Source organism: Cololabis saira, chromosome 5 (assembly GCF_033807715.1).
Source record: "Cololabis saira isolate AMF1-May2022 chromosome 5, fColSai1.1, whole genome shotgun sequence".
Classification (NCBI taxonomy): Eukaryota; Metazoa; Chordata; class Actinopteri; order Beloniformes; family Belonidae; genus Cololabis; species Cololabis saira.
This window is the reverse complement of record NC_084591.1, coordinates 37857291-37876095: the sequence shown is the minus strand read 5'-3', so window position 1 is coordinate 37876095 and position 18805 is coordinate 37857291. Positions and strand designations below refer to the sequence as shown.

The 18805-nt window shown below is 42.0% G+C and overlaps 1 protein-coding gene across 1 annotated transcript in view; it reads right to left on the bottom strand.

The window, feature by feature from the left end:
• Positions 1-1850: 1850 nt before the first annotated feature.
• ptprq (protein tyrosine phosphatase receptor type Q) overlaps positions 1851-18805 on the bottom strand; it is a 59142-nt gene continuing 42187 nt past the window's right edge. Inside the window, exons 54-64 of the mRNA XM_061722786.1 lie at positions 18185-18229; positions 17549-17575; positions 17322-17403; positions 14202-14292; positions 13985-14061; positions 13765-13899; positions 13481-13606; positions 6183-6328; positions 5884-6019; positions 2738-2861; positions 1851-2654 (exon numbers count right to left, since the gene is read on the bottom strand). Of these exons, the coding sequence (XP_061578770.1) occupies positions 2617-2654; positions 2738-2861; positions 5884-6019; positions 6183-6328; positions 13481-13606; positions 13765-13899; positions 13985-14061; positions 14202-14292; positions 17322-17403; positions 17549-17575; positions 18185-18229 (1027 nt within the window). The 3' untranslated portion in view covers positions 1851-2616. The remainder of the gene's footprint in view (positions 2655-2737; positions 2862-5883; positions 6020-6182; positions 6329-13480; positions 13607-13764; positions 13900-13984; positions 14062-14201; positions 14293-17321; positions 17404-17548; positions 17576-18184; positions 18230-18805) is intronic.

Below are 18805 nucleotides of genomic sequence, written 5' to 3'. Positions count from 1 at the left end.
TCTGTGTATGCGAGATTTAAAAAGTCAACCTCTTACACAACGGATGTCTTTTTTCATATTCTGAAGTACCCAATCTTCTTGCCATTCTGCCCATGGGGCAACTCATATCCAACTACGGCCAGGCTGCTGTGACCCATCTTTGTGAACAGAGCAAGCGTTATTAGGAAACATTAACTCAACCAAGTACAGAGTAGATGTAGCGGGTGACAGTTTGAGATAATGCAGTTGAAAAATCTATTCTTTTTTTTGGCAAGGAAGACTTTTAACTACAAAAAAATCTCTCTACGATCTCTCAGCCCCACACAGCTGTCTGATGAGGTCTTCTCTACCCTCCCTTTCCTCTCAGACTTTTCCACCCTATCTGTTAATGAGGCTACAGAAATACTCTGCTCCTCACTCGCCTCCTGTCTGGATAAACTCTGTCCAGAAACCTCCAGTCCATGGCTCACAGAGGTTCTGAGGGACCACAGAGTTGGATTTAGGGCAGCAGAAAGAAAGTGGTGCGAATCCAGAGAGCACACTGACTTGTCTGAGTACCGACAAACACGCTCATTTTTCACATCCAGCTTAAAGGCTGCTAAGATAGCCTTCTACCAGAACCAAATCCAAAATGCTCCCAACACCAGACAACTTTTCGTGGCGTTTAACTCTCCTCTCTTTCCACCACCTGCTCAATCACCCACTGGGTTGTCTGCAGAAAAGGTTGCTAGTATCAGTAACCAATTCTCTGAGACCTTCCATCTCAGCCCGTTCCAACCTGCTTCTACCACAACGTGGCGTGAAATTAGTAGCTAGACTCTTCTCATCCATTGTTGTCCGATGATGGAATGACCTACCAAACTCGACCCGCAGGTCCATACCTACTTTTAAGAGCAAACTAAAGACTCAGCTCTTCAAGGAGCATTTCTGCATTTAGGTAACTTCTCTGCTCATCAGAACGAGTTAGGAGATTTATCCAGCTCCTTGCCTGACTCACCATTGAGAAAGCTGCAGGCACTTATGCCAAGATGATCTCATGATGGTCTATTTTAAGACCTAGTTTTCCTGTATAAATGGAAGCTTGTGTTGGGGCAGGGAACACACAAAAAACAACAACAAAAAAAACCCTAGCATTAGCATGGCTGCAGCTGTGTCCAACTGGACTCTCAGCAGTCAGACCAGCACTTATCCAGCTGGACCCTCCTATGTGATTTCTTGCTTGTGTTGTTCTCTCAGATGTAAGTCGCTTTGGATAAAAGTGTCTGCTAAATAACAGTAGTAGTAGTAGAAGTACATTAAATGAAGCTTTAGTTTCATTGCTGTAAACCCATGTCGTATTAATGCAGCTGGATCATTGTTGCTGTGCAGCTGTCTGTTCCCAATACATGCGCATTTCTTTTATCTTTACATTTTACAACCTTTTCCAATAAGGTATAGGAAAAGTGCTTCAGGGAAAAAAGGATGTATTAATGTTTATGACAAGTCACCCTTACTCTGTTACATTAGCTGTTTCTTAACTTTTTTTAAATTACAGAGCTTTGAAAGCTCTTCATTAGTTATGATATGACGTAGTAGGCTATGCGTCGCGATAAGACCAGGATCAACTATAGATTCTTGTTTCTGGCAGTTATCTGGTCTTTCTTGCAGCAGTTGTGGAGATGACATGAAAACAAACGTATCCTTACATAACTGGACACTCATGGTTTATGGTTCTTAAAGAGCCAATATTGTACTAATTTACAGGAAGTAGTATACTAGAAGTACCGTACATGTGTTTTCACCCTCTGTCTGAAATGCTTTATAGTTTGATCTTTATTTTTTGGAAACGTCTCTCAAAAAGTGTGGTCTCAGCTAATTGCTCAGATGAAAAATGGTGCTTGGATGAAGGTTTACACTTTGCACAACAAACTACTAATGTCTGTCAAACTAATTACTGAGCACTTGTTAGACAAATTAGATTAATCACAATGTGATTAACTAAGCTGGTACAAAACAGGTGAAACTTAAAAGTAATATTTTAGTCGTATTTTAGGAGGATAATAAGACTTCTTTAAACTCAAACTTTGTACATTTCATAAAGGCGATTCTGAAAGGGTGGGCTACAAGATTTTACTCTCAAGAATCAAAGCAAGAAAAAAATAAAAGTACTTTTATTTTTGCAAATCACTCTTGAGAAAGGATAACCAACCCCTGGGCACGAACAGAGTTACAGAGAATGGAAAAACAAATTAAAAATAATACCATTTTGGCAGAAAAAAAAATCTTACAAAAACATATTAAAGTAATGCAAAACACAGTGATATTCAGTTTGTGCAAAGTCCCTGCAGGCATACAGATGAGATAGAGCTCTCATAATCAGCTCAATATCTCACTTCTGTCCCCGTCATTTCTACTACTCTGAGCCCCTCCCCCACCCCTTGCTATTCTGTCCCTGTCTTTGGAAATAAATGGTGTACATTAGGTGAAGACCGGGCTGAGAGTTGGGTTTGAAGCAGAATACCAAAGCTTTGTTCACCTCTCTCTCCTTATCCTCCTCCTTTGTTTGGTGCATTCAGTCCTTCAGGGGGATCTGCGTGCAGGTCATGTGACCAAGACCCTGCAGAAAAATTCTCAAGCGTGTCCCTCTGTCAGTCTTTTTTACATAGTCGTCTCCTCCCATTCCAGTTCGACGTCACCTGAGGACCAATAAAAGCATGTGTGAGGAACACTGTGCTGTGGGAAGTTTGCTTCTCTTGGTGTGCGTCTGTGAGCTATTTACCTTCCATGGCGTCCAGCGAGTCCATCTTCTCCAGAGCAGAGTAGCTAACAAACCAGATGGACTGGCTGTTTCCTTTGTTGTTAAGAAGTTCCAGTGTACTTTGGTGGAGGAAGATGTACTGGGCCTGACAGCAACAAATACACAGACAAAGATGTTGTGTATTTGATTATTCAGACTATTCAGACTATTCAGACAACTATTTGTATTATTTGGTTTTTTTTTGTATTTTTTCCACACCGAGTAGATGCTGCAAACAATATTCTCTTGATGAAATAGTGGAAAGAAAGCATAATAAGTATAACATGTGCTTGCATAAATAGTATTTGAACTACAGTACAACTGAAACAAAGTACTTTCTTCATGGTTGACCTTAAAGAAACCTGCAAACTTAACTTGGATAAACTTGTGAGCCCAAACAGTGGATGTGATAAGTATCTAGTATCTTAGCGATGCAACTGATTATTTCATGAATGTATTTGGCTTAAAGGGATATGTCTGAATACAACAAATGCATGTTTGTGACTCCCACTGCTCGTCGCCAAGCGTTCTGAATATGCATTTCTCTAAAATAATGTTCAGATATGACTTGTGACCTATACAGATAAGCCCCAAATTAAAAGTCCAGGATCGAGTTGCTCCACAGTCAAGCATGGACACAGCTTGGGTACCCTGACTGTTCTTTCACAGGCAGCAGGTTTATAAGATTGCTCGTTGCTCTTTCAGAATGGACCACCATTGAAAATTATTGTTTGTCCTTTCCTTTCGGTAGGTACGAGCTACTGCATACCTGGAGGACATCATAGCACTTGCCATTTTGGTAATACTTTGACCCAATCATCATCCCACCACAATTTGACCCTTGTTTTAAGTGGCTTAAAATGTTTTAAAAAGTTGCACATTGAAAAGTAGTGCCCACAGCCTCGTATACACAGAGGAAATAACTGTTGACTCTTCCAGATTGAAGAAGATAAATGAATTGTGATGGTCTCTTCGATTGTGACCTAAAAACAAACAAACAGAAAATCAGGAGGCCTACATCCCACATTGAAAAGTGAGACAGGTTTTCTGACGGCTGCTCTGACAGCCTTGCAGCCAAAGACAGTTGTTAACATATTTCTGGTCGTGTCAGAGATTTCTGATAATTTACTTGCACTAATACAGTACTGCTACTACAACCAACTTCTGCTAACCAACAAGCAGCAATAAGTTAAACTCCCAAAGCATAACTTCTGGGCTTCAAATAAAGAAACAAGTAGTCGCGGTACTTGAGGCGTTATCTGATGATAATCATGATTATGACAATTGCTCGCGCTTCATCACGCAGCCAACAACAATCCAGGTGGCATCATCGTCGTTCAGTCTGCAAACAAACATACAAACATAATGTCGCAGCCAAGTTGCACCCTAGAACATCAGATGAACCAAGTCAAAGCCAAGTTCATGCAGTGAGACTAAAATTGCACGGTGTGCTGCCGCAATAAAAGCACCCACCCCTTCACAGACTGCGAGTGTCTCTTGCTGTTACAGTGTCGATTCAAACCTCTCTGCCTAAATGTGTACATAAAGAAACAGGTAGAATATCTACAAATGATAAAAGTGATACAGAGAAGAGGCACATACGCTTGGCTGATGCTCCCAGGTGGCACTGTGACAAACAGCGCCAATCCATAAGTAATCACCAAGGTAAAATTTAGTGTGGGTTCATGCTGCGTAAATATGGGAAATCTGTCAAGAATTCACCTTTAATCCACTGCCAGATCATTTCTTTGACTATTAAGAACATTTTCCAGCTCATTTTGGATGAGCATCTCAGCAGGGCATGAATGAAAAAATTGAACACATGCAATATGAGTCTAATGACTCTTCAGACTAAACTTTTTCCCCCCAACTTTTTAGAACAGCAAAGACAGAAAAGAGAGATCATAGAATAAAGTAAATACAGGCCACTCACATTGCAACAAGGACAAGATCCTAGACAAGACATCCATTATCCGTCTTGAGGCGAGTCCAAAGATGTACACATTATTTATTTTCTAGCTCCTTGGTATTTCGTAATAAAACTGTTCCTGTATCTGTGATTGACGTTACCACAGTAACAGACACATTTTAATAATTTGCTGCTCTAATAGACACAGACCAGGAGTCAAGACAGTTACTGAACTACATCAGCCTCTCAGGGCCTTCACTATTTCAACCCTGAATGGCTTCAGTAATATTCATTCTCCTTATGGATTAAATTTTAAACATATATTTCCGTCATGGGTTTAATTCCTCAGTTTAACATGAAAGAACTAATTAGTAGTTGGGGACTCTGCAGAACTGTGATGCCGTGAGGCTTTTCTGTGACAATTTCACACTGTACAAACTCTGATTCTCAAGTCTGATCATTCTCAGGTGTACTGGAACAACTTCAGTCCCCTTTCTTGATTAAACTCCTCAAAACTAATCCCTGTTAAAAAATAAAACGTCTGTATTTTTTAAACTGTTTTGCATTAGAATAATCCTTAGTACCTAAGAATGGCTTAGTTCTGAGTTACATGCTTGTTAATGTCTATTTTGAAGTTTCACATTAGAAAAATTGCATGTAAACGACATATTCTTGTAAAACAATGTTTCTCAGATTCACTAAAATGTTTTTACTGTCAATGTAATTTCTTCCTTTCTAACAGTAAAGTTCATGCACATAGGACACAAATGCAGCTTTGGTGAATCAGTTCGGACATAGCGAACATGTGAAAGTTTTTCTCATGTTCAACCGTGGTACATGTTTGTGTCTTTTTTTTTTCCTCCTCAAAGTTTTGTTTTCATTTTATGACTAAGTGTTTAGTCTTTAGCTCCAAGCCAGAAAATGGAAACAAGCCTGATTGTCAGCTTCTTTGAAGTGTTGACTCACACTGTCGTTGTAGATGGCTCTCATTCTGAGCTGCCTTGAGCCTATGGCTTCAGATTCCTTTCTGATTCTCCGGCCTGAGAATTAGGTACCCGCTGTCTACTGGAGGTAAGACACTAACTACAAGCAATTAACCTCACACAACCCCACTTCAGAAACACTGAAATATCCCTAACAAAACCAAATCAAAATTTAGTTTTTCTTTTTTCCTCCGTCTTGAACATGTAATTCAGCTCCGTTTCAAGAAAAATCTCACCAGATTCTGCACCATACACATCCTCTCACTGCGCAGCTCAGCCACCAGCCCGTAAACATCCACAAAGTCGTGATCTCTGACGTGCTGAATGAGGTGATCAAGCGCGACAAAAACTCCTGTTCTTCCAACGCCGGCACTAAGAAAAAAAAACAACAAAAAAAGACAAAACAGCTGCACGGTTGCATGTTAAACCATACTTAGTGATCAAAAAACAGAATAAGGTGGTCAGTGCATTGGAGGATAATATTGCAGTATCTACTGTATAGGGTTGGGCACCTATTGCTGTGGCAATAATGTACCTGCAGTGCACTGTTATAGTGGTGTTGTCATGTCGATGTGCTCGGACAGCTTTAACAAATTTAATGAAGGTGCTGCAGGACTCTGGAACCCCATGCTCAGGCCACGATGTGTAGTTGAAGTGTCTGATCAAAATGTAGTGGCCATACTGCAGAGAGAGAGGGAGAGAAATAAAGAGGACATATCAAACACAGACAGCAGGAGTTTTCATTTGTATTCCCAGCACATTTCTGGAGGCACTTGCCTGTAAAGCCCGTTGTTGTTTTAAATGTGCTGTATGAATAAATCTGACTTAAAATCTCCTGACTTGTGAACAAATTTAATGAAAAGATTAAAAGTCTTTATGTCAGCTGTGCTTGTCAAAGAACTCGGCAACGCTTAATGTTATTAATTTGTCAGTTAAAACTGGTATTATCTCCATTAACTCTGGAAATGCTTTGGTTGAACTTCTACTGAAAGAGGACATATTAAAATTACTCTTTCTGTGCTTGAGGGGATATATTAGGGTATCTGACATTACTGCAAAATTGAAAACTGGCATGGTTTTGGTGATTAATTCCTGTTTTATTTTGAAACCCGTGTCTTTGTGTTTAAGTTTTGTCTTGACTTCCCTTGTTTCCATCTGCCCTGATCGCAGAGGCGATTCTAGGGTCTGTTGGGGCCCTAAGCAAAAATTTCTAGGGGGCCCCCCAAACAGCGTTCATCGCCGTTATGTTATAATAAACTGACACCAACGAAAACTTTATGAAATTTTGACCAGGATTCCTTGCGAACAGAGCATGCGCAGAAAACAAAGTCTTCTTCTTTGCGTTTTTTGGCGGATTGCATACCGCCACCTACTGAACCGGAGTATGTAGGACAGGATCTAGTTGTCTATAGCTTTACATTAAATCATCTCATATAATAATACTAATGAAAAGAGAAAAACTTGAAACAAACAAATAAAACAAATAAACCAAACAAGACCGCTATATACTCACTATATCCTGTAAAATAGAAAACAATTGAATGTTCCGTTTGATGGGGATATTCCGTTTGGCGTTTACATGACTGAATATTCGGGTTTTAAAAGAGTTATTTACTGCATGTAAACGCAGTCGTCATAGCTTTCATAGCTTAACATTAAAGGCGCGTTTCCACTACAGAACATACTCTACTCTGCTCTACTCTGCTCTACTAACCAAAAACGTCAATAAACTTAACACTGGTCTGACGCTAGTTTTGTTGTTTAACGGTAGTTATCTGCTCCACTTACCACTGTCTTGCTTTCTTCTCTCTTTGTCCTCCTTTTTTTTCTTCCTCTTTTCACTGTCGGACAGATAACTACTTCTCTTCATTTTTCTTTACCTTCGGCTGAGCCGAATCGGCTCCATTTAAAACTTCCAAAATGAACGTTAAATTCTGTGCACACGACACTGTGTGTAGTTTTTTTTTTTTTTTTATTCTGACACTGCGTACAGGTGGATGGCCGTGATCATGGGAATGACAACATGGGGCCCCTTAAGGGAGGTTTCTTACTGGCTACTGAGATGTCATTGATAATTGCCTTATGTTTGTTTAAGGAGGAGGATGTGGTCATTACGGTTACCACATTTTGAGATCTGTACAGTAAAAACAGCCTTCAATACTTGTTTAGTCCTCTAAACCCCTGATAGGAAAAACTTTTGTCATAAAAGTCATTATAGAAAAAAAGAATAAAATTTTTTTTTTTTTTTTTTGGGGCCTCAACTCGGGGCCCCAAGCAGTTGCCTGCCTTGCCTGTTCACAAGCTGCGCCCCTGCCTGATCGTCTGCACCTGTCTCTCGTCAAGCCTTCGGTATATATCTTGTCTTGTTGCCTTGCTCCCTGCTGGTCCGTACTGTTTCCTTCCTTCATGTGCCATGTCAGGTTTGTGTGGTTTGGTCGTGTTTTAGCTCTTGTTTTTTATTTTGCAATCCTGCTAAGCAGCGTTTTTGGTTTTGTTTAAGTTAATAAATCGATTTGCCTCCTCCTCTCTTGCATCTGGGCCCTATCCTCCACACTCGTGACAGATCGGACCGGCCAGCATGGACCCAGCAGGAGAATACATTACTCTCTGGGTCCTATCCACCACATCCCTGACAAAATCTCACATAACATAACCCTGTAACTTAGTTTTGGGCAGCCTAAACCTGAACATGGGTCATACATTCTCCCACTAGGGGAGTTTTTACCTGCCATTGCTTATGTAATAATTGCTCGGGGGTTTATGTTCTGGGTCTCTGGAAAGCGCCTAGAGACAACTTCTGTTGTAATAGACGCTATACAAATAAAATTGAATCTAATTGAATACAATAAGCAGTTTAGATTTGCACATCGTAGTGCCGTGACATCACAGGCCCCGATCTGAGTAGAACTATCCAGCTTTCCCACTTTTAACTTCTTCCAGCTTAACATTGGGAATAGGTTGAGATCTTGTACTGTATCTCTGCTACTTTGAGCAAAGTACGTCATAGACATTTCATTAAGACGCCAGGAAATTAAATCTACTAGGGATGAGAATATGGCTACATTCACACTGCAAGGCTCAATTTAGATTTTCATCTAGGACCTGATCTTTTTTTGTGGTTGCTAGCTTTAAATGTGTCATATAACAGACTTCGTTGTGAACAGCATCTGTTTTTGAAGTGACTCGCATGTGCAGTTAGACGAAGCAATGTCAAATGCAATACGTCATGTGTACGGGTGTAAAAAAAGATGCAGCAGCAGTGAGCACCTATGATTTCTTTTTGAAGTTTTTGTGCAGTAGAAGCCGACAAATTCATACATTAATTATAGTGAAAAGAAAACTGAGGAAAAGGAGAGCAAAATGTTTAACATTGTCCATGTGTGGAGCGATGGTTTCAATATCTGTACAGAGATGCGTGCAAACGAGGGATCAGACCCAGGAGCGGTGGACCCTACATGACCGGCTTCACTGGAGTAGATTTCATTAAGAAAAAAACCCCCACCTGCACAGAATTGTGACAATAATTACATAACGGTGACGTCAAAGACAGCTGCGATGCAACGTGACAGTTCAGACTGAGGTCGCATCAGATACGTATTCGAGTTAGCACCACACATGAAAGTGAACTAGCTCTGATGAGAAAAAAATCTGATTTCATGTCATTTGAGCTGTTCAGACAACCAAAAGACAGATATGGGTCACTTTTGCCTGCAGTGTGAACATAGCTTTTGTGTCCTTAACAATTTTAAATTCATCTTTTGGAAATAAGGGGAAAACACTTCTTCATGTGGGTTTTCTTAAAGTGATCTGATCGTTTGGTTACTTTGTAACCTTGGTTCTCTGAGTGAGAGACTATCTCTCCACTCCGTTACATATTTCATATGTACGGGGGATGACCCCCCCTGCTGTCAAGGTGACAGACACACGGGCTTGCCTGGTCACGTCCTCAGGTTTACCTATAAAGCACCTGTGCTGGCGTGTAATCAGTGATAGTTTGATCGAAACATGTCTCCGAGCGGCCTGAGAGCTAGAGAGATAGTGTGTTTCTCCAGAAGGGAGGACAAATCCTCCCGCAGAACCTCTGCATGTTGAGGGTTGGTCACTAGGGGTGGGCAAAAATATCGATATGGCAATATATTGCGATACTTTTCCAGCCGATTCAATATCGATATTCAAAATTTGAATATCGATTCTTTTTTTTTTTTTTTATATATTTTATCCCCGATTTTTTTCCCATTATATCACCCAGTGCTCCTACCTAAGTGACAGTCCTGGGCATTGCCACTCTCTACCAACCCTGGGAGGGCCCTGCACTGAGCTCAGGTTTTATTTCACGTTTTATTTCATTTTATAATTAATTTTTTATATAACACAATTGCCTGTTCTTAAAAAAATGAAAAATAATGGACAGAGGTTTATTTATTTATGGATTTATATCTATACTGACTGATCACTGTGCCTGTCCTTGGTTTTAGTACCCATCTTTCTTGTGTTTATTATCATTTGCCACATAATTAAAGCAACCTCATACTAAATTTAATGTTAATTTCATATGATGTAAATAATATGAAAAACATATACAAATATGTTGTAACTTTAGCTTGTATAGTTATAATAAAACATTGTTTTGACTCAGTTTGTCCCATGAATTGTCACTATAATCTGATGAACGTGCAACTCGGATTTTAATATCCATCACTATCATCTGATGTACATATATACAACTTGGATTTTAAGATGTGTAATGCATTTTTAAATTTTTCGGTGAACTATGTAGAATATAATAATCGGGATATCGCATAATCGGGATATCGCATAATCGGGATATCGCAATGTGTATCGTATCAGGGCTCAAGTATCGTGATGCGTATCGTATCGTGAGGTCCTTCCCAATACCCACCCCTATTGGTCACAGTAGTGAAAGTGGCCAACCTCGCCAGAGGGGGACTGTGTGAAATGGATCATGGTGGAAACCACCCATGGGTCCGCCCCCAAAGCCGACCACGCGTCCCTGTAACGGCCCGTCGACAGGGGCTGCTGGCAGGCCGGGGTCTGGGAATAGTCAGGAGGGGGGTGGGCGCTTGGAGGACCCCTGAGCCGGTCCCCCCCTCCTCCCCCGATGGCGGGAGTTACGCCGACGAAAAGCCTCCAGCTGGGGCCTGAGGTCCCTTGTTCCCCATGTTGGGGCCTCTAGTGGACGGACGGCTGTTCTTGCCCGCCTGAAGCCCCTGGGGCGCCTGGAGAAGCCCGACACCTCTTGTGCGGTACGGCGATTGTCCTGTGCCTGCTGCAACAACTGAGTTGCATTACAAACATGGCTGAAGGTTCCACCGGCAACTTAACCAAACAGTCCCAATCACTTTGCTGGAGCTGAGACTGGGACAGCCATAAGTGGCGTCTAGCAACCCAAAAGGATGCTAAGGCTCTGCCTTTAGCCACCGCCTGCTCCTTCATAATTGAAGAGAGGACTGAGGAAGCAGTCCGAAGCTCACCCGCAATATTGGAACCCCCAGGACCCTCCTGCACCTCCTTGGACAGGTCACAAAGGTAGAGGGACATAATAGCCCCTGTATTCGTCAGACGGGTCTGAGTAGCCATAGCTCTGTGCAGCTTAGCAAGCAGGCCATCACTGACCCTACAATTCTTGCTGGGACAGGTGGCTTTGCCAAGAATGGATTCGGAGGGAGAAACGAGAGGAGAGAGAGCTGGATCCATCTGAGGGAGCAGCCCGCAGGCAACACGCTCCCTGTCATTCATGTTCGAAAACCTGCGACATGATGCAGACCACTTGTGCGCGGCTGCTGGTGAAGTAAACTGTCTGCACACCAGTTCTTCGAAGTCAGGTAGGAGGGGTCTAACCATCTCACGTGTTACCGGAGGCAGAGAGATGCCAGCTCAACTGGAGAGCCACGTCTTCCCACCCGCTGTCAGCCGACTTAAACAGTTTGCACACCACGCGGGCTCCACCGAGCGCGTCAACTCACGGAACCGTGAGCAATACGTTGGTATGGGGAATCATAGCCGTGATCGGAAGACTGTACCCAGCACGGATCCAACCGAGCGTGTTAACTCACGAAACCGCGAGCAATACGCTGGAATAGGACCCGGTTCTGTGTGTTTTCTGGAGAAGAAGAAGGGAAACAGCAATCCAGGGAGGCTGCCCGAAGACAGACGCCCAACCACAGCTACGGTAGGTAAGTGGATTGACGCTGCCATGCGCGGATTAATGCACAGGCTTCCCTAGGCTGCAGCCTGGGGGCCCCACATGTGGAGGGGCCCTGGGATTGGTCAAACTATTTTTTAGAAATGTAAATACATTACAATGGTATAAAAAAAGTGAACTCTATTGGTCCGTGGGTCACTTCTATCCAATCAGCTCATTTGATTTGTCGTTCTTCCGTCTCAATGCTGTCGCCTGTCAATCTAAAGGCTGATTTATGGTTCCGCATTACACCAACGCAGAGCCTACAAGTCAACATATGGGCTTTATAAATTTATTAATACATTTATTAAATATATGAGCGCGGAGTCGGCGTGGTGACAGTGGAGTCGCGCTGTGAACCCTGATTTATGGTTTCGCGTTAAATCGACACAGAGCTACGCCGTAGGGTGCGCGTCGCTGCGAACCCTACGGCGTAGGCTCTGCGTTGGTGTAACGCGGAACCCTAAATCAGCCTTGAGCCAGAACCTGCAGCTCGTCAGCTCATCAGGAGGTTAAACAGCGGGGCTGCCAGTTGTTCATTGCTGGTTTGTTTTGTTAACTCTTAGCTTTGTTGGTTTGTTTGTTAGTTTGCTGGTGTTTTTTTTCTCCCTGTGATTTTTGAGTTATTTGTGAAGAAGGTCTGAGTTTCCTGTGAGGAAGGTTTTTTTGTTCCCTGAGGGAGTTTTTCTGTGTTTTTCTATTAAACTACGCCTCGTTTTGGCTAAAGTTTAACCCGGTTTGGTGTCGTGTGATTGGATTCAGAGAGAACGACCCATAACACTGGTGTGTACAGATGTGTGTAGACGTGTTAAAGAGGTAAAGCCACAGATTTGTTTTCTTTATTGTTGTAACCTGTGCTTTCAATAAATCTGACATTGTTTATTATGAAACAGACTGATTTATTACTTGTGTATTTGAAAAATACATGAGAACAGGACCTTGAAAAAAATCGCAATTAGTATATTTTCAAAGATCGTTCCGCCCTAAACTAAAGGCTGTTATAGTAAAAGAGTGCTACTGCCATGTTCACGGTTACACATGGCACAAAATAACTTTTTTTCTGGGAGCACATGATGCATAAGGGGGGCCCCAGAGAAAAAATAGCCTAGGGGCCCATGACTACCTTAATACTCCTCTGGACGCTGCACCCACACACTCACACTTCTCTGTAACACAGATCGTCTCACACTGCACCTTGACTCAGGTGGAGATCAAACAATCACTGATTACACGCCAGCACAGGTGCTTTATAGGTAAACCTGAGGGCGTGACCGGGCAAGCCGGTGTGTCTTAAAGAAATATTCACGTACCTTGACATATGAAATATGTAACGGAGTGGAGAGATAGTCTCGATACGATAGAGAACAATCTATCTAACTGGTAATTGGCTAAAATTACTAGCTCCGAAGATTGGTCTCCAGGATTATTGGTTCAAAACATCCTTAGGAAGGACACTGAATCTCACAGTAATTAAGTCTATTTTATTGTATAATTTGTGAAATTAGTGCAGGGTAAAATTTTAACAGCCAGTTTTTGACGTTTTTACTATTCAGTGCATGCAGTTTTGGTTCAAGAGTTATATGTGCTCCCACAGTGTGGGTATGTGTTTATTTGTAGGAGCTTTTCAGTACCTTTTCTACTTTTAAGGTTCGAACAGTCCAGTCATGAAAGACTTCCTCTGACACTTTGGAGATGAGAATGTCACTGAACACTGTCATTGGCTTGTTGTCCTCTGGCCAATACTTCTGACACCGAATCTGAAATGCCACAAACATGCATATACACAAAAAAATACACAAAGAAAAATAATAATCAGATCCTCATAGCAGGTATAATCCTCCTGAGAATGAGACCTAAAACAAAGCCTGTACTCTGAGTGGTGTTTCATAACGCTGTCAAATCACTCATGACGCACTCTGCCTTTCTCATAGCACTGTGTGAGCATGACGATGGTGCGGGTTCCTGTTTCCCAGATCATCCTCCAAAAGTCCGCCACGGTGCCAGGCAGAGGACCCTGGGTAGCTATGAACTCGTTGGGACACAAGTAGCCCTACATAGACAAAGAGAGGGAGAGCGAGGCTTAGATGCAAACTTAAAAATAACCTCACATAACTTTTTAAAGAGGAGTTACTCACTGAAACAAAACTGGCGTTGATGTAGTCCGAGCCTGCAGTTCCTTGTTCTGACAACAATTTCACTCGGTTGTTGTTGTCTTCACACGGAGCAATAAGAGAAGGGTAGTTCAGTGTTTGGCGTGTAAAATAAAGCTCTTTTCAGTTTATAACAGAGAAACAACAACGCAAAATGTTGGGATTATAATTTACATATCAAATTGCCAGGTTGAGCACATACAGGGTTTGAGGTTGGGAAAGCGATTCTTGGATTTGTTCCAGGGCAGGTCAGCGTCGGTGGTGGCCAGGTCCTGCAGCAGCTTTGGGAGCTCCTGAAGGAATAAAATTGAACACATCATCCTTCAAATAAACACACATGTATCTCGTTAAAGGCCAGAGCCACTAACTATAGCTGTGTTCGAAATCATCCACTCGTTCACTCACTCCCTACTCCCTACATAGTGTACACTACATAGTGCACTACATAGTGCACTACATAGGGGATGACCAGAGGAGATTTCGGACACTACAACGTACATTTTTTTAACGTGTTTGCGTCAGTAAATGCGCCGGATGTTCCTGTGGCGTAGCGGACGCGACATGCAACATGTAAACACTCCGAACAGCTCCGGGATCTGATACTTCTGTGTCAATAAATTGTTGAAAATGAATGGTGTAGAAGTGTGCTTTTGTGCTTTTGAATAGTAATAAATAATGTAATAGTGCACACTATGTAGTGCACTATATAGGGGATAGGGGGCGATTTCGAACACAGCTTATATCTGCTCCGAATACAGAAGCCAAGGAGGAGCATAAAGTGCGCCGCACTTTGAGGTGTGTAAGCCCGAGGAAAGTTGCTGGGCCGGATGGTGCTACTGGATGTGTGCTGAAGACCTGTGCAGACTGGTGTTTTCACCAGAATCTCCAATCAGTCACTGTCCCGGCCCATCGTCCCACCCTGCTGGAAGTCCTGTTATCTACCCCCTACCAAAATCCTCATAATTACCAGTCTCAATGACTACCATCCAGTGGTGCTTACACCGATCCCTATAAAGGGTTTTGAGACACTGGTTTGGGGTCCATGGAGGATGTGGTTGCCACAGCTTTCCACACTGCTTTCAACCACCTGGAGCAGAAGGGGAGCTATGCAAGGCTACTTTTTGTGGACTTTAGCTCAGCTTTCAACACCACCCTCCCACACGGACTCATCTCCAAATTGACAGAGCTGGGTCTATCCTCTTCCATCTGCAGCTGGATCTTGGACTTCCTGAGAATTCGCTCCCGGAGGGTGGGAGGAGGCCCCAACAGCTCTTCTACCATCAGCCTCAGCAGTAGTTCCTAACTCTACACCTATGACTGTACACCCGCCCACTACAGCAACACCGTGATTAAGTTTGCAGACGATACCACAGTGGTGGGACTCGTCTCTGGGGGAGATGAGTCTGCATATACCTTCCGATATTCGATTATTGTGATGTTGTTTACTTTTCCTCTTCTAAATGTGTTTTAGCTCCTCTTAACAAAGTGTACAATAGAATCTGCAGATTTATACTGGACTGTCCTTATCATACTCACCATTGTTCAATGTACCAGTCTCTTCACTTCCCCTCTCTTCATACTCGACGACAGACACACTGGTTTCAATTTATATTTAAATGTATTTATTATGATTACCCGCCTTATTTAAAACAGTATTTTGTACAACTTACATCTAATTGTCAAACCAGGCAATCTACTTATCCTTACTTTGCAGTGCCTCACAATAGGAAATCAGTAGGTACAAAAGCATTCATGTTCAAAGGTCCAAACGACTGGAACCATCTACCTGTAGTTATCAGATCATCGCTATCATTAATCTGTTTTAATCAAGTCATATCCACCTACCTTGAAACACCCTGCTCCTGCTTTCATTAACCCTGTCACCATATTTTTTATTTTCTCATCTAATATTCGTTCAAACTCTGGTTGCAATTTTGTTGAAGTGATTTTTTGTATATGTCTGTCTTGTTTGTTTTTTTTTGGTTTGATTGTTTGTTTTTGTTTTGTTTTCGTGTCTGTATTGTATTGTATTGTCTTGTCTCCTTTCACTGTATTGTGCTGAGTTGTGTTATGTCTTGTGTATGTTTTTTGTGTAGGACCCCCTCGTAAACGAGTTGTTACAACTCAAGGGGCTTGTCCTACTATAAATAAACGACTTCAACAATACACAGATGAGGTGGGATGACTGGTCCAGAACAAGAATCTAGTTCTGAACACTGCCAAGATCAAGGAGCTGGTCATCGATTACAGGAGGAAAAGGACAGACATGCCAGCCACCCCTGATCTATGTGGACTGTGTGGAGAAGTTCAGTTTCCTGGGTGTCCAGATAGAGGAGGACCTGACTTGGAACACGAACATGACAACAGTGGTCAAGAAAGCACAGCAGAGGCTCCTCAGGAAGAACGGCCGACCACAATAACTGCTGCTGTCTTTTCACCACTGTTCCATAGAGACTGTGCTGACATACTGCATGTGTGTGTGTGGTTTGCCAGCTGCACAGCGGTGGAGAAGAAGATGCTTGAGAGGGTCATTACCACTGCTCAGAAAACCATCCGCTTCCCTCTCCCCTCCCTGGATGACCTGCTCACAACACGGTGTTTCAATAAAGCACAGATCATTCTCAGGGAACCGCCACACCCAAGACGTCACTTTTTCGATCTTCTGCCTGATACCAGAACAGGTTGACACACCTTTTATCTCCAAGCTATCACTCTATTCAACACACAACCATATTGAATTATCAAAAAGAGGTTTGCTAAATAACCTGGTGCAATAATTTCCACTTTTAGTTTATTATTATTGTAATAATTTATAAAAACAAACCTGGTGCAATAATGTAGATACTTTAAAAACGGTCTGTGTGGTTCTGTTTATTGTTTGCCTATTGTTCATTTTTTATGTTTGTGGGTATTTTTTTTTTTTTTTTCACTAAAATGACAAAGTACAATGACAATAAAGCTATAGTTTTTTAAATGTTTTTCTACTCTAGTCTTTACAGGCAAGTTTAATAATCTATGTCACACTTTTTAAATTTTTAAAACACAAAATGTGTGAGAGCCCCAGAGGTCCCTCAGTTAGTTAATCTTGATCTTGATCTTGGACTGCTGGAGCTGCGCAGGCAAGCGCACAACTTAATTCATGATAGACAATAAAAGAAGCAATTTGGAGACATTTTTCTCCCCCAAATAACTGTACATTTCACGGTTTTCATTTTCCTGCAACTGTTTTAGTACCTTTTTTCCTCAGTCTGCTTGTAATTTCTGGACACTTTCCTGTGATTACAGGTTTGATAGCAGGTCTAGGTGGCGAGCAAACACTTACTCCAAACTCTTCCTGGAACCTGGCATTGTCATTGGCACAGAGATCTTCTATGTGCTGCAGAAAAGACTTCTTGTTGACAGGCCTGACAAAGAATGTAGGACAGAAATACAGTAACAATGACTCCAAAACGTGTTAACTTATTTCTTGTTACAAGCAAGTGCAGGATATTCAGATTTCTACGGCAGCTGCTGTGTGCATGCTCACATAATTTATAGAGGATGACTTACTTGAGTGACTTCCTGTAGCTGAGCAGCCTGAGGGGAAAATAGTCAACACAAAATAAACAAATTAAGGCAATAATTGCAGCCTACATTGTGGCATTTCTGTGCTTGACAAGTGAACAACCTAACAGTGGAAAGTACATGGCGATCAGTGTTAGGCAAGGCAGGTTTGGCTGTTTTGCAATCAAATCCAGTTTGATTAAACACTGCCACTTGACTTTGATGTTGCATTCTTAAGGATTATATGAACATGAGCAGAATTAAAAGTGTGTCAATTTCCCCATGGTAGGTATTTTCTTTCTACACATCCAAAGCAACCGTTTATGCCCTCTGCCTTCCAAGCAATTTAAGATTGGATAAACAAGTGAAAAAGTCTTAAGCAGGGGAATGTCAGCAAAGCTGTACAATCACTACCAGTGATGAAAGAAAACGAGCAGACTGTTGGTAAAACATTGATATCTCTGATTCGCTCAACTGTCAGCCTCAACTAAAGCTTTAATCAACAGCGCAGATGCTGGGGTTTGAAATAAGACTTAATGGGAAACTTGATCGCCCGCACGTACATCAGGGATGACGGAAAAGCAGAGCAGAACATGCAAGCACGTCAAACTGTGTCAAACACAAACTAAACGGACAACTTACTGGATCACATAAATCTCCTTCCGTCTAAAGAAGAAGGAGGAATACCTGGTGGGTGAAAAGCGCTCAGTGAGAGAAAAGCAAAGCCCAAGCAAGCAAATGTAAATCAGGCCAGGCGAAAGTTGCTTTGTGACAAGGACAAGTCTGTTACTTGAACATTAACTTGGAAGCAGGAGGTTTTCAAACAGAGCTCATCATATTGTCAAAGTTAGGGCGAGACTCTGGTCAAATAAGAACAGAAGGAACAAGATGCTCAGATGACCCCGGTTTGAACTTAATCAACATGCATGCCTTCACATCTTTGCTGTCAAAAGTCTTTGCAAGTTCTTCAGGAACTGAATACTTTATCTCAAGGGACTAGACAGTCACTGCACATGGGTGAACATCTTTCTGAATGTAATTAGGGAGATGAGTCAAGTATCTACTTTTACTCATTGAGATAAGTATCAGTAATCTTCCACAGAGAAAAAGTCTGGGAGGGTGCCCAAAAAACTTTTTATGGAAGGTCATTGATGAATAGTTCATCTGTTTGAAGGCCGTAAAGCTTTTGAGAGGTATGAAAGCAAAGATGTCATTGCATCATCAGGTAACCTTAGAGGTACATCACATTGTAATATTTTAAAC